Source organism: Galeopterus variegatus, unplaced genomic scaffold (genome assembly GCF_000696425.1).
Source record: "Galeopterus variegatus unplaced genomic scaffold, G_variegatus-3.0.2 Scaffold431, whole genome shotgun sequence".
NCBI classification, from domain to species: Eukaryota; Metazoa; Chordata; class Mammalia; order Dermoptera; family Cynocephalidae; genus Galeopterus; species Galeopterus variegatus.
The window spans coordinates 207,237-232,717 of record NW_007726542.1 but is presented as its reverse complement, the minus strand read 5'-3'; the positions used below and the strand labels follow the sequence as shown (position 1 = coordinate 232,717).

Sequence of the window (25,481 nt, the reverse complement as noted above, 5' to 3'; positions counted from 1 at the left end):
ATAAGAAGCCAGTGAAGCCAGGAGCACTGTCTATTTAAATAACATCATATTCTTTCATCTTCCATGAACAAGTTCATCCATTTTCTAGTGGTAACCATGTTGTCTGTGTGTCCTTGTGGTTCTGTGACCATTTCATGTTGGCATATGCTGTGCTGCAGACATTTGATTTTAAATATTTTTTGGTTTGCCAATTTGCAGTTTTTTCCCGCAAGAACAACATTTTAATTTTTTATGCTTTTCTGTTTTTCCCCCTTTCATTTTCACAGAAAAAGAGAGAGAGACTAGATGGTGAAAACATTTATATCAGACATAGCAATTTAATGTTGGAGGTTTGTATGAACTTGAAGCTTATTTCAGTTGGTTGCCTGGAACCTTCTGCATTCTCTGCTGATCCCTTTTTATTCATTCTATGCTGCATTGGGTTTTGCATGCCATTGCATGAGAGGATTTTAGGTTTAAAATGCTTTTGCATGTTGGTAAACCTGAAGTTATGCAATCATCATCTCTCCTTCTAATTCTTTATAGTTTTCACCTCTCATACTTATCTAAAAAAATATATGATTGGGACTACCTCTATAACTTCCGGTTCCATTGTTTTACCTACTTTTAGAAAGTTCTTCTATATAATTGCTAAAAGTTCCTTGAACTTTTCAAGAGTATAAACTTCTGTATGTCCCAAGAAGCAAATTTGCACAATTTTTTTCATTTTCTGAACTGAAAGAGTATGGAAAAGTGGAAAAATGATCACAATTCAGAATGGACTTAAAATATTGGAGATAACAGAAAATGACAGAAGAACAATCAGGGAAAGAAAAAGTAAGATACAGGAAGGAAAGAAGAGATCCTAGCATTTAAGTAGTAGTTACTAAGATATAAGTTAATATAAGTGTAATCATAAAAATAGGACTGTGAGTATGGGATTATTATTTTAAGAGAAAGTTGAAACAGAGAAATTAAGTAATTTTCCTGTGGTTACAGAGCTGGTAAATCGGTAAAGCTAGAATTTGAGTTGGGATCTACCTGTTAAACTACACTGTTTTCCATTCAGAAATATCAACAATGTCTGCTATAGGAATCGTATGGTCATTTTCTCATTATATTCAATTTTGGTCAGCTTATTACTGGACCTATATTAGTATACTTTAGTTTGGGGCTCTTGCATTGTATAGGGAAATAGTATAGGGAAATATAAAACTAACTAGAAGATTAGGGGAACTCTATAAAGAAAAATTAAGGAAACTGGAGTTATTCTATGTGGAAAAAACTGAGGCCAAGTTAATTTACACATCAGAAAACTCTTCAGTAGAAGTTGATGACCAGATTATTTTACAGCTCCACTCAAGGTAGAGCCAAAAGAAATGGGTATAAACTCTTACATCAGGGATTTAACTTAAATATAAAGGAAATATAAATATATAGGAAGATGACAGATATGGTTCCTGCCTTCTGGAAACTTACAATGTGGGGATTTGGGGAAAGAGAAAAACAATAAATGAGTTTAAAAATAGCAATAAAATGAATGCAAGTTAATATAAAAGCTATGTAGGAAATAAACAGTAGGCATTGCTAACATAGGGGATCTACTGTAAATAAGATGAATAGGGAAGGTCTCTCTGAAGAGGTACCTTTTTAGCACAGACCTGAAAGATAAACATATTAAATGTGATAAATATTATTAAACTGGAAGTTTGAAGAAACTTTTAAAAATAGATCTCGGTTTAATACATGGCCTGTAATAATTACTTAATCTCATCTTATTCTTTGCCAATATTTTGAGTACCTGCTATGTATAAAGTACTTTGATAAAAGTAATACAGATTATGACCTGCCTTCATTAAATACGTACTACATGGAAGGCACAATACCAAGTGCTTTACATACATTGGTTCTGTGTAACTTGAAGTTTTCCAAGGCTGGACCCTCAGAAATTTCAAACTTGGCAACTAGATCTCTTAGTTCATCTTCAGAGATTAGAAAGGATAATAGATGTCGGTTGATCTCCTTTACTCAGCAACATAACATCTCCCAATTCTAAGCATGTGTATTTCGTGACTAGTCCATTTTCAGTGCTTCCTCTCAACTGGAACCTACAGTGCCAATCATATATTTGTTATTTGTTCCATGAGGTGTGTTATGGCTTCTGAGATTCACAAAGTCCTGTGTGTGATGTTTTTTCCCTCAGCATTTCATTGACAGCCATGAGAGGGGATTTCTAAATAAGAGTGTGTTTGAAAATTAAAACTACTAACTGCCTTTGAGAATATTTTGTGTTTAATGAAGTGTTTGGTTTGCTTGCTGCTAAAATTATAAGATGATAGGCATCAAGAAGTGTCTAATCTGAACACAGCCAAAGTAATTTGCCTGACCATCATTCCTTAGTTACTATAAAAAGATTTTCCCTGCTACGGAAATTCTCTCAAGTTAGTCCTGTGTGTGATGTTTTTTCCCTCAGCATTTCATTGACAGCCATGAGAGGGGATTTCTAAATAAGAGTGTGTTTGAAAATTAAAACTACTAACTGCCTTTGAGAATATTTTGTGTTTAATGAAGTGTTTGGTTTGCTTGCTGCTAAAATTATAAGATGATAGGCATCAAGAAGTGTCTAATCTGAACACAGCCAAAGTAATTTGCCTGACCATCATTCCTTAGTTACTATAAAAAGATTTTCCCTGCTACGGAAATTCTCTCAAGTTATCTGTCACTCTAGCAGGGTTTTTTTTTTTTTTTTTAAAGCATTTCTCCTCCCCCCTTTTCCTACCCCACCCCCACTAATGCTTTGTTCTGGCACAAATAAGGTCGAGTTCATTTTTAGATCTACCACCTCCTCCTCCATCTCCCAGAGAGAACCTGTAGCAATTGTCTATGACAAATTCTATTTGGAACAGGTCCCTTTGAGATCTTAATTTTACTCTGTGCCCCCACAGGTTTCCAACAAAGCCAGCTAAGAAGGATGGAGAAAGCTCCCTCAGAAGATACTTGTTTTATCAAAACACTTATTTTCTCAGATTCCAAGCCAATCAAAAGCTAGGCAAGAAGAGTAACAAATCACCAATCTCTCTTATTAAGAGACTAACTCAGAAAGTTATGTTTTTACCATAGCAGCTCTTGTTCATTTCTGTTTTGCTCTGTTCACACTTTAACCCTCCCAAATATGTTGTTTTTGGCCCAGACAGATTTAATTTCCAGTCAGGGACTTATATGCCTCGTGGGTCTCAGTTGCTAAACTCAACATGCTTTTCAGTAGCTAGTAAACATGCTTTTCTTGCTTGCAGCTAGTATAGAAGCGCAAACTGCTGTTTTTTCACGGTAAAGCCACATTCATAAAATATACTCACATTTCATCCCCAGCAAGCAAGAGATACTCTTATGGGAGAGCTACAGATTGCCCTTTTTGGGTTAGTTTTCTCTTTGATCTCAAATCAAATATGTATGGTTCAGTCTTGCAAAATAAAAGGAATAGACTAGTCAGTGAATTTTTTTAATGAGTACCTCCAGATTCAAAATTGTTGTTATGTGTCTCACTGATTCTTTTTTCTACACTGTTTTCCCTTTGATATTGCTTTTGAAAACAGTTTATTTAGTTGAAGCCTATATTGCCCTCAGAAAAACTTTTAAACAAATTATGATTTAAATGAATTCCAAATTTTTTTTTTCAAAAAAGAAAGACTAATGCCAAAATTCACAAAGCATATTAAAAGATATATTTAGCATTATGCTTGGATACAGAGTTGTCCTGATATGTAATATACACAGAATTTTTTTCAGTCATCAAGCAATGGGCACCCACATATTTTGATCTCAAGCATACACCTTTTGAGTATTTTTGAAATGTTGGACAAAGAACATTTGAATTTTTGTCTGCAAGTTATATTAAGCAGACTATTTTTGGTCATCACCCTTTGAAAGTGTTATATACCTCCTTTTATATAAACTTGGTTATTATTTCTAGCTCATGCTTTATTAACCTTAGTTTTGATCATTTTCCCCTAGAATATCCCCTTTAAGAGCTTGTCCCTACCTCTACTTGCCCAGTATTGAAATCTACTGGAACAGTTGAATTATTTTAAATTGTCAAGGAGATATATAAGGTATTTGATGAACTCTTGTTAACTCACTCCCAGTCTATTGAAGGTTATTGGAAGAATGCCCCTATTTTGAATTGTACTAAGGGATAAAGTAAAGTTTTTAGAAGCTGGAAAGCATAAGGCCTTTAGTTTGTGTGAATAGTTTTGACAAAGAAAAAAAGCCTTTTTATTACATATTCCTGAGTGATTTTTTTGGAGGTAGTGGCAATCTGCTCTGGAAGCTTTAACTAGGAATTTCAGTAATAAATTCTTGTATCAAAAAGAGAGCTATTCCTATTTATCAAAAAGCAAAAACAGCCACCTGGTAATAGAGAGGCAAAACTATTTCCAGGTAGAAATAAAGGTATACTGTATGGTTGCAACTCACCAAGTTAGGACAGCCAGTGGTGGAAGCTGAATCTTTCACCATGTCCTTCATTTAATAACATGTGTTGCCATCTCCATCCTGCCTGAGCTGAGCCTAAATCAGTTCTAATTGAGTTGTGGGATTACCTTCTTGGGATGAGGAGTTGGAGATCTGGTGCTGCATCATAATGGGAAGAAGAGCATAAAATTAAGGAGTGAGCTCTTTATGGGTTATATAACTGCTAAGATCTGTGGGATTGTGGTGCCTCATTGCTTCCAAGAAAAGCACCTTATATTAAAAAAAAAAGCAAATATACCATGTATATTTACGATTTACAGTTTATGGATTAGTAACATCTATCCTGGATGTGGTGTGTTTTCTACCAGTGCCTAGTCTCTGATGGGTTGTCCTTGGTTTGTTTTTTGTCTTAATTATTTATTGTTTTGGATGTTTGTCCTTTCAACTGTAGGATTTAGATAAGAGTCAAGAAGAGATAAAAAAACATCATGCCAGCATCAGTGAACTGAAAAAGAACTTCATGGAATCTGTACCAGAACCACGGCCTAGTGAATGGGATAAACGCTTATCTACTCATTCTCCCTTCCGAACTCTTAACATCAATGGGCAAATCCCCACAGGAGAAGGAGTGAGTACTTTGTTCATATGATCAATTATGTGAATGAATGGAATAAATGTTTTTTGTATATTAATATTCTGTATCTGAGAGAAAGTTTAGAGCTGAAATTTGGCTTTGCTGCCTCACCAATTCATTTCAATGTTAAGGCATTCATAATCAAACACTTATTTTTTTAAGTCATACAGATTTCGCAGTCCAATTATGGGAGCCATTTAAAGCTACCAGTAGATGATTAGGCTCTGAGAACTGTTTCTGCAGCTGCATGCTTCTGGCTAGTGTGTGTTTATAAATTGACCATAAGCCAGTAGAGCTTTGTTTATACTCAAACTGTGCCTTCAAGGTCCAGAAAGTATACTAAATTTAGTACAGTCAGAATTGGAAAGGGATTAACATTTTTTTAAACTTTATTTGAATATTTGCACAACTTAGAAATGTCTGGAATGGTTTCCCACAGTTATTATAAAAACCAAGGAGGTCCCTAAGCCAGAGAATGCAAAACACCAGTATTAATGATTATGTTTCAATTTTATAAAAACTACTGATGGTTTCTTTAACCTTAATGAGTAACATCGAACTTTTAATAAACTGTTTTGTAGATAGAGGAGGCCAGAGATATTTTCAGGGGCTGTTCTTTTTCTACTATTGTTGTCATTACATATTTTAGAAATTCTATACCTGAATAAATGAATCTTTTTATTGAAAATAACCTTGAGAATGTGTCCAAAAAGTCTCTATCTTTAGATGGTGTAGGTTAAATATTTATATACATAGTCACAGTGACTTAATGAGTGATTGTAATGATTTTTAAGTTATGTGCTTGTTTTCCCCCCAAAACAATAGCAATTCTAGTTAAGAAAGGTAAAGTGATGTCTTATGGAATAAAAAACTCATTTATTTTATTTTCATAATTCATGATGGACTATCCAAATTATTGCTTAGTTTCTGGAACTGGAGGTGATAAAAATTGGTCCACAAAGGGTACTTTTTATTTTTTTCAAAGTGTAGTTAAAATTGACTAACAATTCTCCAAATAGAGTTTAACCAGTTTTACAAGTAAGGCTGGAGAATGTCCAAATAATGGGCAGCTAAATAGTTATCAGGATGCTAGGAGGCTGCTGTTCCTGCTCACTGTCCTCTCAGCCCCTGTTCCCTGATATGATAGACATTAGTTCTGTGTTCTAAATCCAGATAATGTACCCTCAACTTAGAAAATAACCCTGCTTTCTGGGTGTGATCACCACTCACAGTATTAGTCGGATATTTAATTTTGATATGTCCCTAGTAATAAGAGTTATAAGGTGTCTAGTAGTATGAGTAGTTGTGGCTTGATTTGACTGAGAGCATCGGCTAATCAAAACCTAACTGAGGGCCGGCCCGGTGGCGCACTCGGTAGAGTGCGGCGCTTGGGAGCGCGGTGGCGCTCCCATCGAGGGTTCGGATCCCATATAGAGACCGGTCCGCTCTCTGGTTGAACGCGGTGCGGGCGCGACACCAAGGGTTGCGATCCCATTGCCAGTCGCAGTACGGGCGTGACACTGAGGGTTGCGATCCCGTTGCCGGTCGCAGTACGGACGCGACACTGAGGGTTGCGATCCCGTTACCGGTCACGAAAAAAGACCAAAAAAATGAAAACAAACAAACAAACAAAAAAACCTAACTGAATGGTTATGAACGAGTCATTTATCTTGTCAGGCCTCAGTTTAGGGAGTAGATGATCTCTAAGGTCCTTATTAACTCTAAAATTCTATAAGTCTATAACTCCAGGAGAAAAATGCCTTGTTGCTATCTCATCTGATTAACCCTGTCTGCAAACCATAACTGCATATTTTCCAGAAGTTTTTTTTGTTTTTTGTTTTACTCTGTGCAAGTAATAAAAGATGCTCAACTACTTTGAAAAAGTAACTTGGTACTCTCTTGGATAAGGTTGGGTAAATTTGAATCAGTCTCCATTTCCAGAAAATATCTAATATCTTTTAATAGAAACCTTTCAGAAATTATCTCAGGGATGGTTTTGGGAATAGCAATGTCATTCTGTGGACTTTAAAGAAATGACTTTTTATAAACAGTATTAGATCCATGGGGAGTACTTGAACAATTTTAGCTCTGTGCTTATATATATTGCCCCTCTAAATGAATAATGGAATAAATAAGAACTGTACTGTGATCTCCTTTTATATCGGGATATTTCTACTTTCTAGCATATCTTACTTTTTATTTGATAATTAGGATAATATTTCTGTTCTCTGGGGATACCTCTTCCACCTTTGACAGAATTGTTGTTGCATTGCATGGCAACTGAATTTTATGTAATTTGTGTATGACCAGGTGAAGAAAACCTCTATCCTTCCCTCGGAAAGAAAGGTTGGTGGGCCAGAGGTAAAGCTGTTGTTATGACTTGTGCTTCTCAATCAGAATTTGCTCTTGTCATGGCACTAAGCAGATAATCCCCCCAGAACTGAACAACAGCTGCTGAATAATTTTTTTTTTCTTTTGGCTCTACTCGTAAATTCACACCCACAGCCTTTTGGCCTAACATATAACACTTCCACTGCTGCAGCTTTTGCAGCTTTCAATTTGCTTATTTCACCGCATGGCTGGTTGAAAAGCTGCATGAAGATGTAAATATGTATTCAGAGAGAAATGAATTTAATTATACCCTATTCTTTTTATGTTGTCTTTCTTCTTCTCCCTTATTTTATTTTAAAAATCATTATAATTTTGCATCCTTTCTTTTCCTTTTTGCTGATCAGTCCCCTAGCTACTTTCTCCCTGATACATATCACTTAGGGGTGTGCAAAGAACCAATGTTGAACTTCCAAACTGATCAGAGAAGGCTAGCTCAACTGAGAGAACTTAGAGCCAAGTTTTTCCTTTCATAGATAACATCTGTCTTGACTATGGATAGCAGAATACAGAAATTATGGTGGGAGAAAAACTTCTCAATTGGACAATTGGGGGAAAAAAAACTTAAAAGTGCCAAAAGTATTTGCTTAATGTAATGTATAAACCTTCCTGATGGTTATTATTTTTAATCATGATTCTTAGAAAAACAGGGAGAGAATTTACAATTTTTGAGATCTTGTGTGTGTTTTTTTTTGTACCTTGCTTAGAGACACATTTAAACTTTTATATTTTTGTTTTTCTTTTGCCATCTTTAAAATGTATAAGATTAAGATTTTTATTCCCTTGAGCAAATGCTAATTATCTTATTGAACTGTTGCAGTTTTTAAAGTCTATATGAAGAGATATGAGAATTACTTTTTATGTTCTGCCATTCTATTTGTAATAAAAGTAACTTTTCTGATGGCAAGGAGAATGCTTCATTATTGATGATTGGCAGCACCAAAGCAATGAAAAATGACCCAAAATTCATATGTGAATATCTTCAAAGGAGGAATAAATAATATAAGTAAGGAAGACCTATGATTTCTTGAACTTTCAGGAGTTCTATAGTTCATTTATCCAAAAAATTACCTATTGAGCACCCTACGGTGTATAGAAACTTTGCCAGGATAAATTACTTAAAATAAAGAGTGTCCAAGAGATCTTTCCAAATCCTTTGCACATCCCCAAGTATCATTTTTGAGCATTTTTCATCTGTCATTTTGTTCATCTTTCTCTGTCTTTCTTGATCTTCTACCATGAAAGCAGACACAAGAACGTGCTCTGTTAGTACAGGATGAAGAGAAAATTAAAAAGCAAGAGAGATCTACCGAAAGAGCCTTGCCCCAGCAAGAAAATGAAGAAATTCTTCCCAAGGTTTCTATTCCAATCCCTGAGGATCACAAGTCTCTCAAAAAATGCCACCTCTACTTTAGTACTTTTCCATCTCCTCGTATTCCTTTCATGATGTCTTTTCTCGTGGTCCTTGCATTGGCTGTTTGGTGGTTGGTCTTTCTGTGATCGGAAAACAGGGTGCTCGTCTGAAATGTCAAGACTAAAACCATTGAACTTTTGTGGTTGGCTTCAACTGTGTATGATGCCCTCTGATCTTGATAATGCACTCTCCTGGGGAGCTCTTTCTGTCAGTAAAATGTTACTCTTTTTAGAGTATGTATTGTGAAGTGTAAAGGAATAGCAATGAATTGCCCAAGCCAGCTTTTCTGCACCAAAACTTAATAAATTTAGACAAATCAGATTTAAGCATATGGCAAGTTGGTACTTTTCCCAAAAGCTTTAACTCTTATCCTGCATGTTCTTCATGTTATTATTTACTGTTGTTATGTCTTCCTCTCCAGTGTCTCACACAAACCAAGATACTCTCTAGAAACAGTTGATGGAATACTTTCCTAATCTATAGTCGTTTGTGTGGCATGGGCTCTGTAGTTTAAGAAAAAAAATTCAACTTGCTCACTTTTCAAAAGCCTTAAAATTATAACATTTTAATATACAAATCTATAGCCACTCCTATTCTTAGGATGTCAAACCAGTACATACAAAGGCCTTTTCTGGAAAAGGGCTTTTGACTTCTGTGGCCTTTTTATGAGTATTTCTGAGCTGTACAGGGACAGATGACTTTATCCTGCTTGGTGTATAGAAGCGATCTTCAAAGGTTAAATTCCGCCTTCATTAAGCAGAGTATTGATGTGGTTTAAAGAAAATGGTGCTGGTGCCCCAGGGCTGAATTTCCCAGATTACTCTACCTGTCTTTCAAACTCTTGGAATACAGATTTGTTCAAGATCTGTACATAAACAAACCCTTCCCTGAATTAAAATACTGTGTTACTTCTGGCTTTAGTAATTATATTGCTAGAAGCAGTATTTAGCCATTATGATAAGCTTAAAATATATATTAATATACTCTGTCTTCCTGATACACTTCAGACTTGTTTGTTCTTACACTTGTGTTGAAATCAATTGTTTTTAATCAATGGTTTTGTGAGCTAAAGTTTTATTAAGTATGTGTCTTCTGTTTGCATGTTGATTTATAAGGCTTCCCTGAAGTAAAGATGAACACTCTCTCGCTTCAGAACACAACTTGATGCCTAACCTGTTATTTTTTACCTCAATATTAATGAAAACTTGCATGTAGCTTGCTTTTCATGGCACTTGAATGTACCAATATGGATGATTTGTTTAATGTTCCCAATATTTGTTTTGAAATCTGAGTTTATGGGGTTACAAACTGAGATTATTGCACTTTATTTTACTTCTCAATGCTTTTCAGTTGATGAAACTTCTAAGCAAGACTTTTTGTTTTTGAGATGACCTCTTAGAGCAAAAAAAGAGAATAGTAAAGCTAAGAATCTTTTGTCCTTCAGCATCCACTAGTATTCTATTGTCTGTGGAAACATGTAGAAATGATTCTCTGGTATTTCCTGAAAACTGTTACTCTGTCATTATAGTGTTTCCCAAAAAATGGAAAAAGAAGTAAGGACCTGTTTAAATTTTAAAAATCTGGAGTGCATGTATATCTTTTATGTCACAGGCTATGTCTATTTATAACAAATATTTTGTAAATAAGCATATTTATTGGTTCACTTTTATAATAAGAAGGGAGACCTCAAATCAACCTGAAATATTGCAAAACTATTCTCTAACACAGAAAGTAATAATCATAAGTACTCCCCTTTATCTGTAAAATAGAGATACAGGAGCTTTCCTTAATGAAATAACAAGTGAAACTTTAGCATTGGTTAAATTATTTTAGATTTCTTCTTAAGGAATTAAAAAAGAAATAATCTTAGAATTTTATTGATACTTTTATAACTGTTTCAGATTATATTTCCTGAATTTCCAGTTTTCATCCTTGTACGTAGTTTTTATTACCCTTGTAAACTTCACCCTAGATTTTGTTTCTCTTTATATTGGAGTTATTCCAAGTCTATTAAATGTCTAGTGTAAGCCAGTTTCCTGAAGTACAGCAAGAATCCTCAGAGATCCTTACTGACCATGAAAGGAGAGGCCATTTCTTCTATTAATAGGGTAGGATTCTCAAGAGGAGAATGGCCAAGCCCTTGTATTGGACGAAGCTGATCAATGCAGGCTCACAAAATATACCCATCACAGTTATCAGAGGAAAAATAACAGATATTCCAACTTTGTATTACCTAAAGATAATGTTGCCAATATTTGTAACATGAAGCTGTAAATAATCTTGGTTTCCAGTCCCCACCTCATTCCATTCTCAGTGCCAGAGGCAGATCCAAATAACTATGTATTGGCCTGATCCTGGTTCAGCTTCCTAATGGCAGGTCGATAAGTAAAAGACAATTTAGACTAAAGGTATCAATATAGATTAGTATAAAGTCTTGGATTTTTGCCTTTGTTTTGTTGTTATTAATTTCTAGGGTGACTCTGAGAAGTTCATTTAACTACTTTGGTGCCCAAATTTCCACCTAGTTATGTGGAGACAAAACTACCTCATGAAAATGAATCTGTAACACGCTCTAGGAACTAGAGGCTCTGGTTGTTATTCAATTCTTGGTCTTTTGGGGTTTTGGAAGATGGAAATTAAAACAAACATATTAAGTTCTTGGAATTTTTTTATTTGAAAGTAAGCAATTAAATAGCTGTATTTATTTTCCATCTACTCCTTGTTAATATTTGACCAAGCATTTAAAACTACTAAAGTTAAATATGTCTTTCTAAATTTATCCTATTCTTAATAAATTTTTCTTATCCAGATGGTATGCTTAGAGTGAACCATACTTGAAAATAAACCCAATATCTATGTTTTGGACCTATCTTTTAGCCATTTTCTTATATGCTAACACTTGGAACATGAAGGAGATTTGTTTTGCATGGGTTAATTTTACTACTTGTTTACATCTTTGGTAAGTTTTGAAAGGAGAAGATAATTGACTCTGTTTATTAAGATTAGACTGGGGCTTATCTGTAGGCTAGATTTCCAGTTGTTGTCGCAGAACCTATTATATTTCTGTCTATTAAATATTATTATAAATTTTACACTGAAGTTTCTTTGGATATAAGCCAGTTCACTTTCTCCTACATTTCTAAGTCACTTCTGTAATATTTTGTATAGATAAGCATAAAGGAAACACTAGGCATTAAGGGTTCAATTTCTTTTTTTTTTTTTTTTTTTGTCTTTTTTTTGTGTCCGGCAACGGACGGCAACCCTCAGTGTCGCGCCTGCACCGGACCGGGACCGGCAACGGGATCGCAACCCTCGGCGCTGCGCCCGCCCCTCGCTCAGCCAGTGAGCGGGAACCGGTCTGTATGTGGGATCCGAACCCTCGGTGGGAGCGCCATCATGCTCCCAAGCGGCGCACTGTAGCAGTGCACCACCGGGCCGGCCCCTCACTTACTTTTTAGAAGGTATTACTGATCAAAATTTGTACTTATGCTTTACTCAATGGTCATGTATTTATAAAAGGAAAACAGAAAAGGCAAAAATAACACGAGACACTTCCTCATTGTTGCTTTTTTTGCCAAGGGTTTTGAGTATAGTAACGATATACAGAACTTCTCTACAGAGTCGCCTTCCCTTATATTCTGCTTCAGAGAAATTATAAAATCTCAAACTTCTTTACTACATTCTCTATAGCTTTGAGAAGTACTATTATATTGTTTTTATTACATGTAGAAAGTTTGCTTTTTTTCATCACACTCAAACTACTCCTGTTGTGATTTTGTTACTAAAAACTGAGGCAGCTCCTTATTCTTATTCTTTATTTTGCATGGCATGTGGGATTACCATATCTGCCTCTTCTACATGATAGTGGATAATATTGATAAGGCTGCTCTCATTTCTGCTACTATTAACCCTCATGTCTTAGGATCTCCTTTTTACTGTAGCAAAATATGACACAAAAAGAAACACATTGGTGTAAGCCTAAGAAAGGGCACCTGAAATGGTTAAGAAGGTATGGTGTTAAGAGTTAGGAAGCCGTATAAAGTTAGGCTAGAAGGGGAAGAGTGGTGGCTATGATCAAGAATTATAAATTCATGGAGAAGTTTCATTTGGTAAACAAAATTCCTGTCTTACTAGAACCTGAAAGACAAGAAGAAAAGAAAATTTATTATTCCTGCAGATGAGAAATATGGGCTAAAAACTAAATGTCTTTGGTAATAGTCTAACTAAATGTATAGATTACACATTGTTGAGGAAACATGGTTTAGGAATGCTTTTCTTTTTTTTTATTTCATTTTAATTTATCAATATACAATGTAGTTGATTTTCGTGTCCCTTTACCAATTCCTCTTTCCCACTTCCCTCTCCCCCTTCCCCCCATCAACATCATATCTGTTCTCTTGTCTTAATGAGTTCAAGGAATTATTGTGATCATTGTGTCTTCTTCCTGACCTCCCCACCCCATTTATTTGTTTGTATATTTATTTGTTTACTTATTTTTAGCTCCCACAAATAAGTGAGAACATGTGGTATTTCTCTTTCTGTACCTGGCTTATTTTACTTAATATAATTTTCTCTAAGTCCATCCATGTTGTTGCGAATGGTAGTATGTCATTCTTTTTTATAGCAGAGTAGTATTCCATTGTGTAGGTATACCACATTTTCCTTATCCACTCATCTGATGATGGACATTTGGGCTGGTTCCAATTCTTGGCTATTGTAAATAGTGCTGCAATAAACATTGGAGTACAGGTATCCCTTCAGCATGATGATTTCCATTCCTCTGGGTATATTCCCAGCAGTGGAATAGCTGAGTCATATGGTAGATCTATCTGTAATTGTTTGAGGAACCTCCCTACCATTTTCCATAAAGGCTGCACCATTTTGCAGTGCCACCAACAGTGTATGAGAGTTCCCTTTTCTCTGCAACCTCACCAGCATTTATCATTCTCAGTCTTTTGGATATTAGCCATCCTAACTGGAATGAGATGGTATCTCAGAGTGGTTTTGATTTGCATTTCCCAGATGCCAAGTGATGGTCAGCTTTTTTTCACGTGTCTGTTGGCCATTCTAGGAATGTTTTTCTAATCTCTTATGATAATATTCTAGAGGGCAGAAGTGTCCTCTCCTTTATTATAGTCAGAAATCTGGTTTGGGTAAATAATAGAATCAATCTGGCATTTCGAAGATTAAAAGCGGGGAAAGCATAGAGTCTCAACTATCTTCTGGTCTCCAAATCAGTAAAGACAGTTCAGCCTCTTGTTTTCTTCTCTACTGTCTCTTTAAACAAGAGTCTTCATATATATAGGATTCTATTTCAGCAAAACACAGAGAAAAAGAATTAATGGGAAAACAGGGTTATTGTTATCCATTTATGTCCTTCTGCTATGCATTCATTGCAGGGATGCAAAGAAGCAGCATTATCAGAATTTTAGGATTGGATAGGATCTTAATCCAACTCCTCTCCCCTCCAGTGCTTGACTCTTCTCTACAACATTATTTAGAGACCAGTCCTGCAGCCTGTGCTTAAATATCTCCCATGATAACACATGTTGTTCAACAGTTCTGAGTTTATACATAAATCATTCTTATATTAAGCCAAAGTCTATTTCCCCATAGCTTTCACTTATTGATCCTGAATGGAGGCATTTTAAAGAATTTCTGTCTTCTGCCACGTTATAGTTCTTTACATAGTTAAAGGTAACTCTTATGTTGGAGTTAGTCACAGTTCTTGCCCTCAGATAACTTACTATCTGATATCCAAACCTATCCCAGTCTTCCTCCTAGCATGTCGTCCTTCTCCTTTCTTCCTTTCTTTTTTCTAGCTTTCCTTGTTTTATCAGCTTTTTCTTTCTAGCTATATTGTTAATGGGTTGCTTCCCTATGATTTATTCAGTTTTATGTCTCTATACGTTGACTTTCTCTCTCTAAAATATTTTGAAATTTCTGGTATCCCCAGATTCTTCATAGATAACACAGGCACTTGGAACTTTTTTTAGATAAAAGAGTAGCAGTGGGATAGTTTTGTAGCTTTGGAAGCTTCTTGTAGCTCAGAATCTGCTGACAAGATAATATCACTATTAAATTTGGAGGGAGCACACTACACCAGAGGCTGCGTTCTAGGTTTGCTTTCCTTCTCTTGAAAGTCTGGCTAACCTTTAAATAGTTGTAAGGTATCATATGATTTATACCAGAGAGCAGCATAGTCAGTACATAAAACAGTTGAGAACGTGATATGATAAAATTATGGTAACTTACTTTGTTTAACATTCTGATTGTTATTTAGATTCCCCATCAGAAAAAGGGATATTAAATATTTGAAATGTTGTTAATCTATCTATTTTAGTTGTGTTTTTTTTCCTCAAAAGAGATTTTCAAAGGTTTGAGGCTTTGTTTTGTTCATCTTTGTTTACTCATCTGTTACCTTTGTATCCCAGTTACCGTGTTGCTTTGTATGTAACAAATAATATTTGTTAAACTGAATCAAATGATTAATCACAAATGGCAGTGGGTAAACAGTAACTTTTTACATAGACTCTCTTGTATGGGACATAAATTTGTGCTAAATTAATCACACTATGTCCAATCAGTACGTGTACATAGCCAAGAAAGCCCATATATAGCCCAGTAGCCGTTGTTCCTTTTGTTAATCCTGTATGGTCCCTGGATTATTCAAGGAATCTATGTATACCTCTATGGTAGGTTTCAATCTCTCTTGTTAATGTCTTATAATTTGGTTCCATCAAAAGCTCTTAATCCATTTACCACAGATAATAATCAACTATTTTCACTCTAGAACATATTATTAAGACTGGGGTGCGTTTCTGAGTATATAAACTCATCTTGATGTCATAAAGGGAACGTTTGTGTTTATCTATAATACAATACACTGTGAGAGAAATTTGATACATTTTTGTGTTTAACATGATATTAAAACACCAAATATATCAAACTCTTGTGGGTTTGTATATCATGTAGGTCAGAGGTTGGCAAGCATTTTCTGTAAAGGGCCAGATAATCAGTAATTTAGGCTGTGCGGGCCATATAGTCTGTCACAACTACTCATCTTTGCCATTGTAGAGTGAAAGCAGCATAGACGATACATAAAAAAAATGAGCATTTCAATGTTCCAACCAAACTTTATTTGTGGACACTGAAATGTAAATTTCATATAATTTTTATGTGTCACTATTATTCTCTTTCTTTCTTAACCATTTAAAAATGTGAAATCATTCTTAGCTCATAGCCATACCAAAAGGAGAGGGCTGACCTATTAGCTCACTTGGGAGAGCATGGTGCTGGTAACACCAAGGTCAGGGGTTCTGATCTCCATACCGGCCTGCCGCTGAAAACAAAAACAAAGAGAGTGGGATCTGGTTTGCTGATCTTAATTCACTGACCCCTCATATAGACCAGAAAACTGATTAATTACATTTTCTGCTTTTGTATTGTTTTGAAGAGCTGTCTTTGCAGTCTTAGCATCTTCATTCAATGTCGAAGTATTTTTGTTTTTCATTTCTAATCATAAACAAGGCATTCATTTCTCTATACATGGCAGTCAGGATACACCTGAACTGTAATCTAAAATTCTGTAACCACCATAGCACCCCATCTCTGTTAATTTTCCAAACTGTTCTATGTCAACGTGGTCTTAACGTATTCAGTGATGATCTCAGCAACCCCCTTCATTTGTTTGTTTTTTAAGGGTCTTCCTCCATTTTCCTCTAAGGAATAAAGAAACAATTATTCCCAAATGCAGCTTCTCTTTAGCCAAGTTTTAGGGATATGTCATGAACATGGTAAAGAAAGTAAAATTATTTTCACTCTGAGCTTTTGGTACACCTTAGTGTGTTTCAAGCTGTTGTATAAATTTAAGATTGGGTCTCTAAGGAAAACATTTTAGAAGGTTCCTCCTTCTAATTTTTACTTTCAAAATAAAGAGATTTCCAAATAGGGCTGTATTTACCAATAAATCAGACTAAAATAAAGTTACATTCTTTTAGAAGTGTCTTTCTTCCCTATTTGACATGGTTCTATTCTGAAGGGTTCCTTGATCTGTTAGCTGGGGAAGGGGCTTTTCAATAAATTTTTAAACCCATATTCCTTTCAGTTCCTTTGTCCAGGATTCTTTAGCTCCCATACTTGGTTAAGTAAATTGTTTATTCATTAACAATTCAGCAAGACATTTAAGCCTAAAGAAATCTGCTAAAGAACTTCTTCTTTTTTGGAACATTTTCTTTCATATTTTTCTCACATTATTTCCTCTGTAAATATGTAAATTTATCATAAATAAATCTCATTGCAAATCTGATTCTGGTTGCTACTGATCATTAAGGAAATCGGAACTAGTAATTCTGTACATAGACAGACCCACTACCAAAAAAAAAAAAGGGAACCTCTGCTTTAGCCGATCAGCAAGAAACGACTGTCAGCCAGTCTTTCTAGAAAAGTTGTCTTGTTTTTCCATATTTTCATCCTTCTCTGTGACCCAGTAATTGTCTTTTGCTTAGTCCTAAAAAAGACAACCTATTGGTGTGTGCTCAGTTCTCAGAATATTTTTTTTTTTTTTTTTTTTTTTTTTTTTTTTTTTTTTTTTTTTTTTGTCTTTTGTCTTTTTCTGTGTCCGGCAACGGATCGCAACCCTGAGTGTTGCCCCCGTACCGGACCGGGGACCAGCAACAACGGGATTGCAACCCTCGGGGCTGCTCCCGCGCCTCGCTCAGCCAGTGAGCAGGAACCGGTCTGTATGTGGGATCCGAACCCTCGGGCGGGAGCGCTGCCGCACTTCCCAAGCGGCGCACTTATCCAGTGCGCCACCGGGCCGGCCCCTCAGAATATTTTTTAAAATCAGCTTTGAATGCATTTGACTTATTTATACCAAGTTTAAAAAAAAAATAGTTTTTTTCTAACTAATTTAATCAGTCACTACAACACATGTAATTGTCACATCTGTTAAGAGCATTTTAATATGATGAATTTGTCTTTTGTGGGTTTTCAAAAAGCACTGTACAAATTAGTAGTTATTAACCAGCCAGTATTGCCAGTCTGATCATATTGAAGAGTGAAGAATGGAGTGGGTCTGAGGAGGGCTTGTTCCTCTGATGTGGCACTAACAGGAGGTATATTATTATATCTCTTACTTCACCTTGGGCAAACCTTCTCATCTTACTTTCACAGTTCTAGATTGTATTGTATTATCGACGTGGTTACTTAAAACCAACACTCCACATTTTGGAGTGGTCTGTTTACTAGCTCAAATCAAGTACCTTGTGGCTATGTCTGAGTAACATAAAAATTGTAGAGTTTCTCCAGTGCTGCATTTACTCCTTTTAGGGGTTTCTTGAAAATGTTAATACAGAAAGCCATTTTTATTATTATGGGATTTTTCAGGAAGAGAAGACACAGCTAGTTAGTATTTAATAATCGTTTTCTGTTGCATTTAGTTCTGTAGAATCAAAATACTGTTTTCTAGATATCAAATTGGGCATAATGCTCTTCTTAAGTGCTTATTACCACTTTAATCGTTTTTATAACAGGGACTTCTGTGAAATCCTGCCAGACTAATTTTGTTCCATCCTAAATGACCAGAGTTTTTGTACTGGTTATAGATCTTTCCTCTCCATCTCTATCCTTCCACCCTAACCCTTTGTTGTGTAATGAAATAAAACTGTCCACCAAAGGTTTCTGGTCTCCTAGACATGTTTAGTATAACCTTTAATATTTGCTCAAGCACTTTGACTTCTTTAGATCTATTCAGGTTTGAGAACACTCATTTGATCTGTGGAGTCTTTGCTGGTGAGTGCAGTGTAAAGGCAAAATTTTCTATTACTCAATAGTTAAAATTTTGCATCAGGCATGGATTTTGAAGCTGTTTGCTTTTACTTTCACCTGTTCTGGGGATAATCTAATAACAGCACTACTTAGGAAATTATAAAAACTATGTTTGAAGAATAATTGTCATTGGCAAATTTCATTTGCTGGCATTTGTGAAAGGCTGCATTGTGGAGTTATTTTTCTATAATAAGCAATTTTATCAACTCTAGTAAAGGCCAAAGTCTTCCTGAATAAGCTCCTTTACCAGATTTTATACAGATGTAAACTTTATATACCAGAGAATAGCAGTAGATCATGAAAATGAGTCTGAATTTCATGGAGAAGCTAGTGAGCACTACGAGGATGTATTTCTAGCTAGTGACCAATAAAATACAAACTAGAAAAGTTGGGGAGGGCATATCCAAGAGAGAAAAATTGGAATAAAGAGAAATGTATTGCATGAGAAAGAATGGCACACTGGCATACCAGAGAGGAAAAATAGAATTTTTGAATAATCTTTTGCTAGCCACATGGTTCTCTGTTGTTAGTTTATCCCCATCTTGAGTGTTTGTGATTTTAATGTCCTTTTTTAAACTGCTAGTGGCCTGAGTTTTCCACTGGAAGTGTACCAAAACTATTATCTATCAAGCTTTTGGGGGTGGGGGACCAGGGGATGTTTTTCTTTCGGGAAATTTTTGTTCTTCTTTCTTCATTTGTTTCCTTTTTTGGCTGAAGAATGGGCCACTGCTGCTTGACTTGTCAACTTTATGTGCTGTTTACACATGGCTTTTGCAAAAGAAGCCATTACTACATCTGATTTATCTTTTATTGCAAGTGCCCATTTAATTTGTTTTAACTTTTTTAATCACCAGGTTAATGTTCCTACTGATTATTATACAACCAAGAGAAACACTGATATTAATAACTTTTTAAAATAGGAAGCAGATTACAGATATGATAATGTATAAAGACGTCTATTTTGCTTTTTAGAGCTTTTCCCCAAGGCATTTAAAGCCATTCTTTGCTGAGACATAACTTTGCCATGTTTTGTTAAAGAGGAGAATGTAGAAACAAAGCACTCGCAATTAATTGATCTTATCAGGATTGGATTCTACATTTTTTAGTTTGCATGTTAAGACCATCTGGGGATATTGCTTAAATACATTGTCGATAATTTAAGTGACTGTAATATTTATTGTTTGCTTTAGTTAAGAACCAGGAGCTGGACTCTTCTGCTGGGTATCTTCCTTCTGTGCTTAGCAAGATAACTTCGATTCCTGCTGGTTCTGTGGGCATTTGCACTGCAAAGCATTTCTTACTGGGTTTGCAAAGCAAGGGTAATGTGCTCTGTGGGTGTATGTGTGTCTGTGCCCCCAACCCCCAGTCCCACTGCCATTTCTGTTCACTCCCTTTTTCTTATCAAAACTTATTTTTTAAAATCTATATGAATCTTATTAAAAAATCTAACAAATCTTTTACTGACATATAAAAACACTGATAAAAGTTTAATGTATTAAGTTTCACTGAGATATTTGCATTTCCGCAAGCCACAGAGTCATTGCAAAGGTGATGGTGAAATTGAAGAGTTGATCATACCATTAAGCAGTACTTACAAGGCCAGTCTTAAATCTCATTTTACTTGACAGAATGGCAGGATAAAATAGAGAATGTGAATTAATAGTAGTTTAATAGATGTGGTGGATTTGGGATTACATTGTATAAGGTGACTAGAGAAGTATTATGCTAAATCTCAGACTCCCTTTTTGAGGAAAATTTAGTAATTTCAAGAAGCAAATGTGTGAGTAATAATAATATAGAAAGATATGCTTTGAGGCTTAGAAATGGCGATAAATCTATTATACCTTTGTAAATTTTGTGACTAATCAGAAATATTTTCTTTCTTAAACAGTATATATCCCAAAACTAGCCATTAAGAATGTCCTCTTCAGTATTCTTCCCAAGGATTTTAGCTCAGGAATATTTGTTAAATATCCTTGTAACGTACCTATTTTAATTCTTGTCTTCTATCACAATTTTTTTCTTCAAAGTTCTGGCTGGTGATGTTCTCTAAAATATAAAGAGAACTGGTTGAGAACTTGCTAAGAAAAGCCGAAAAGGCCAGCGTTAGTTAAATTCTTAGGCTTGGCTCACTTTATGTGCTGAAGAAACACTTCCATATAGGGACTAGATGTCTTTATTGCTCTGGTTCACGTTTCTTTACAAAAAGTAATATTTTAAGAAATGTAAGTCATTCTGGATGTGAAGTATGATAGTGTTGATCTATAGTATATATCACTAACCTAAGGCATTTGTTTAGATGAAGTTTGGGGATACTTTGATCTTTAATATTTTATATTCCCAATTGCTATCATAACTGGCAATAGAATGGTAAATTTCCTTTTAGTGTCTTTACTGTTTCAGAGGCAGATAGCTAATGAGAAAATTTACTAAGGAATTAAATCACAGATACACCACATTTTAAATTCACATTTCTGAGAATATCCCTGCCATCTCTAAATCAGAAAACATTAAAGAAAATATAATGACTCTACAACTTAAATTTGAGCTATTTCTTTTCCACCTAGATCCATCATCACTGAATTCAGCTTTCAAAACCAACTCACTACATTACCAAGGTGTCATATTATATTATCCTTACAAAAAAAGGATTTTTATATTATTTGCCAGTTACTGACATTTTTTATAATTCTTTCCTTTAACTATTTTTTCATTTAGGAACCTGTTAAATTTTATTTTTTAGCTGTTTTGAGAGGCTTGGAGGACATTAAGGATTTATCAACACTTTCTGCATAAATTGTTTACCAGACTCTTCAGGTTTTAAAGATCATTTTATTACTGAAACCAGATACAAGAGCTTGCATAAGAAAATAAAAACATTTTTTTTATTACAAAAGTAATACTCACTTTAGAAAGGTTAGTAAATAGAGAAAAAGCACACACACAAAATAAATCATTTGCAATCCCACCATTATTAATATTTTAGTATACCTTAAGGTCTTTTTCATGTGATAGTTAAACGTATAGGAAAATACAAATTTTAAATGGATAAGAAATGAAACATACCACATTATCAAGAGGAAGGTTTAGTCTTTGAAGTTAATATTTTGCCTTCTTCCCTCATTCCAACATCTAATCGTGGTCCTGAGATGAAAGTGCTTCCCTAAAATCACATGGCAAGCTTGGCAGTAATGCTGCTGTTCTTAGTCCTTATCTGCCTACCTGGGATTTTATCTTTCTATATATTAAAACAACAGAAGACTCTTTTCTTCCTTTTAACAGGGAAAGGAGTTGTTTTTCTATTGCTACCAAAAGCTAAAATTGATCTTCACTAAGTAGGGAACAAGTGACCAAATATGTGTGAGAAAATTACCATCTAGGTCCCCCAGAAAAAAAGTATATGGCTCTTATATAGCAAAATTTTAGAAAGATTTCCAGGATGTATTTCACTAAGATCTCTTGTAGGACAGGATAATCTTGTAAGCATAACTGTGGTTCTTTCGATAGTCTCTTCAACTATGTAAATCCCTTACTTCAAAAATAACCTGACGGGCCGGCCCGGTCGCGCACTCGGTAGAGTGCGGCGCTTGCGAGCGCAGTGGGCGCCGCCGAGGGTTCGGATCCCATATAGAGACCGGTCCGCTCACTGGTTGAGCACGGTGTGGGCGCGACACCGAGGGTTGCGATCCCGTTGCTGGTCACGAAAAAAGACAAAAAGAAAAAAATAAAATAATAACCTGAAAAGAAAAAGACTCTGGATTGCACTTAATGGAGTGGCAGCAAAATATCTGTTAAAAACCCATATCCTGCTCTTAATGTTATCTGAGATCCATAACTCAAGGAAAGGGTAATTTATAACTCATAAAGGCACATATATGAGGGTACTTCAGAAAGTTCATGGAAAAATGACTTGGTTTAAATCTCTGAGGGTTGGCAGATGAGTGTCAGGAAGGCATTGAAGATGATGCTCAGGATTCTGGCATGAAAGACTGAATGGATGATGGTGCCATTTACCAACAAAATAGAAATGATGGCGGAAGTTGGGGTGGGAGTCCCAGGCGGGAGCAGAGATTAATTTGCTTATTGTTTACGCCCCTTGTCCAATCTCTTCCCATCCCCCTCGCGCTCCCCCTACCCCCCTCTGATAACCCTAGATTTCTTCTCTCCTTCTGAAAGGGTAACAGTTACTCTGTTGATTTTCTGCCTAGATGATCTGTCCAATGCTGAGAGAGGTATGTTCAGGTCCCCCACTATTATCATAGAGCAGATGCTGCTTCTGTCATTCTGGAATGGGCTTTGTGGAGAGAGACATTCTTTTCTTTTCTTTGGTCTCTGCTGGTGATTCTCCTTGTGACTCTTCTTGTGTCAATGCACTCGAGTGGCTGGCACCATCTGCAATGGTGGTTGTGGTGTCTAGCCACTTATGCAGCAGCCATGGCTATTGTGGTGGCTGTGGTGTGTCACCCACACGAAAGTGATGTTTTTGGTGTGCTCCTTGTCTGGTTGTGGGAGGAGGGGTCAATCCCTGGATCCATGCCTCAGGATCCTGAACAGGCCCCATGGCAGCAGTAGCATGCCTGGTTGCAGGAGGAGGGGTCATCCCCGGCTCTATACCTCAGGATCCCAGGCAGGCAGCATGCCTGGATGTGGGTCATCTGTTTTTACATTCTAAGATGTTGTTGCAGAGCAGTTGGGTGGGAGAGGGAGAGGAAGGGGGAAAGAAATAGGGTGAGAGAAGGAGGAAGGGGGGCATGGTTGAGGCCGTGGCCAGCCCCCTCATTCCTGCAGGGGAGACCAGGGGGCTTCCAGTTCTTCTAGGTTTTATAGGTATTCTTTGGTGAAGTGAGACCTTTACTAGTTAATATCAAACTTTGTCTCTGGTTTGTGGGTATTTTGTTTTTTCTTTCAGTTCTATGTTGGATTATTTGCTGTTCCCACCACTTAAACTGTGCACTGGAACTAATTTGTTGGCCTTTGCTTACTTCTAAAATGGGGGAACTTCCTGTGGGGACCAGCACTTGAACCCTGTGGTTGAGCTAAATTGCTGCTTTTCTGCTGATTCCCTGGGGAAGGCTTTTTGTGCAGCTCAGGTTTTAGTGGTTGACTTTGTAGGTACTTATGGGTGTCATGAGATCCAGTACACCTGGGTTATGTGGAAACTCTGGTCTGGACCTGAGTCTTTTCAGCAAATTGTACCCCCTACAGTTCTATTTTCCTGATCAGTCTCCACTGAGTGGTCCTGTGCTAATTGGGGGGCAGACCAGCTGTCCCTGGTGTGCCCCTGTGTTCCTCAGGTGGGTCCATCTCCCCCAGCGGCCACACTCCAAACACTTCCCATGGGACAGGCCATGTGCCAGTCCCTTGCAATGACTCAGTGGCCTCTGAGTGGCTCCTTTTTTTAATTGTTGTGGCTCCTCACTCCTGTGTGGGTCCACGGGAACCCTGTTAGTGGTCTTGCTGGCCTGAGGGCCACCAAGGCCTTCTTCTCCCCTGCTGCCTCCAAGCAACTTCATATGAAGGGCACAGCAGTGGCTCTTGCCAGCTCTTGCTCCATGCGCTCACCAGCTCCAGCCTTAAGCAGCTGGGATTTGAAATGGTAGGAGCTATCCTTTCTTTCTCTCGTGGCTTCTCCTGCCTTCGTGCACTTCATAGGTCTCTTCTCCCCTTCCCCTGAGCTCTAGCAGCCCCAGCTTGGCTGTTGTTGTTTTTTAATAGTTGCAAATTGGTACATTTGTGGGAGAGGGTGACACTGGGGACCATCTGTTCTGCCATCTTGACTGGAAGCCTACAAAGTGTTTTCATATGTTATTATATTTAATACTCAGAACCCTATGAGTCAAACCAAGTATTGTTCTCATTTTTAAATATGAGGAAATTCATATACCCTTGGCAAGAATTTTTTTTTTTTTTTGTCCTTTTTGAGACCGGCTGCACCGCACTCAGCCAGTGAGTGCTAGTGAGCGCACCGGTCATCCCTATATAGGATCCGAACCCGTGGTGGGAGCACTGCCGCGCTCCCAGCGCCACACTCTCCCTAGTGCGCCATGGGCTCGGCCCCTTGGCAAGAATATTTTATGTATCTCTGATACATCTGTAGGCAGAGACAGCCCTATTGTTAGTCTCTGAATTCTCTCTCTCATGTCCTTAGTAATATTCATAATCAGCCAATGAAAAATCTATTTAATCTGAATTCAACTTGTACCAGTTTTTGAGATGCTCTTGAGTTACATATTTCAAGATGGCTTAGGAATGAAGTTGACCTACAGTTCTTGAGTGTAGTGCATCTTTTCTTGCCTTAATAGAATACTGGTTTATATCGACCATAATGTAAGCTGGTTTACAAGTTAAGAAGCAGCAGTGATTTAAAAAAAAAAAGTAATACATATAACATGATTTGAGTACTAAAATACGTAAGCTACTCCAAGCTTTGTCATTTACTACAGGAACACCTTCTTCTTCTTTTTTTTTTTTTTAAAAGATGACCGATAAGGGGATCTTAACCCTTGACTTGGTGTTGTCAGCACCACACTCAGCCAGTGAGCGAACCGGCCATCCCTATATGGGATCCGAACCGGGGGCCTTGGTGTTATCAGCACCGCACTCTCCCGAGTGAGCCACTGGGCCGGCCCCAGGAACACCTTCTTTTTTTTTTTTTCGTTAAATTTTTATTTTGTCAATATACAATGTATATGATTATTATGGCCCATCACCAACACATCCCTCTCTCCTCCCTCTCTCCCCTCCCACCCAAGAATGTCCTTTCCATTT

At 36.6% G+C, this 25,481-nt stretch overlaps 1 protein-coding gene across 2 annotated transcripts in view; it reads left to right on the top strand.

The window, feature by feature from the left end:
* The window catches only part of EPB41 (erythrocyte membrane protein band 4.1), a 112,336-nt gene that overhangs the window by 65,193 nt on the left and 21,662 nt on the right, over positions 1-25,481 (top strand). For both annotated transcript variants that reach the window (XM_008568673.1, XM_008568672.1), the window contains 2 exons: positions 267-329; positions 4,901-5,077. In XM_008568673.1, coding sequence (XP_008566895.1) covers positions 267-329; positions 4,901-5,077 — 240 coding nt within the window. The remainder of the gene's footprint in view (positions 1-266; positions 330-4,900; positions 5,078-25,481) is intronic.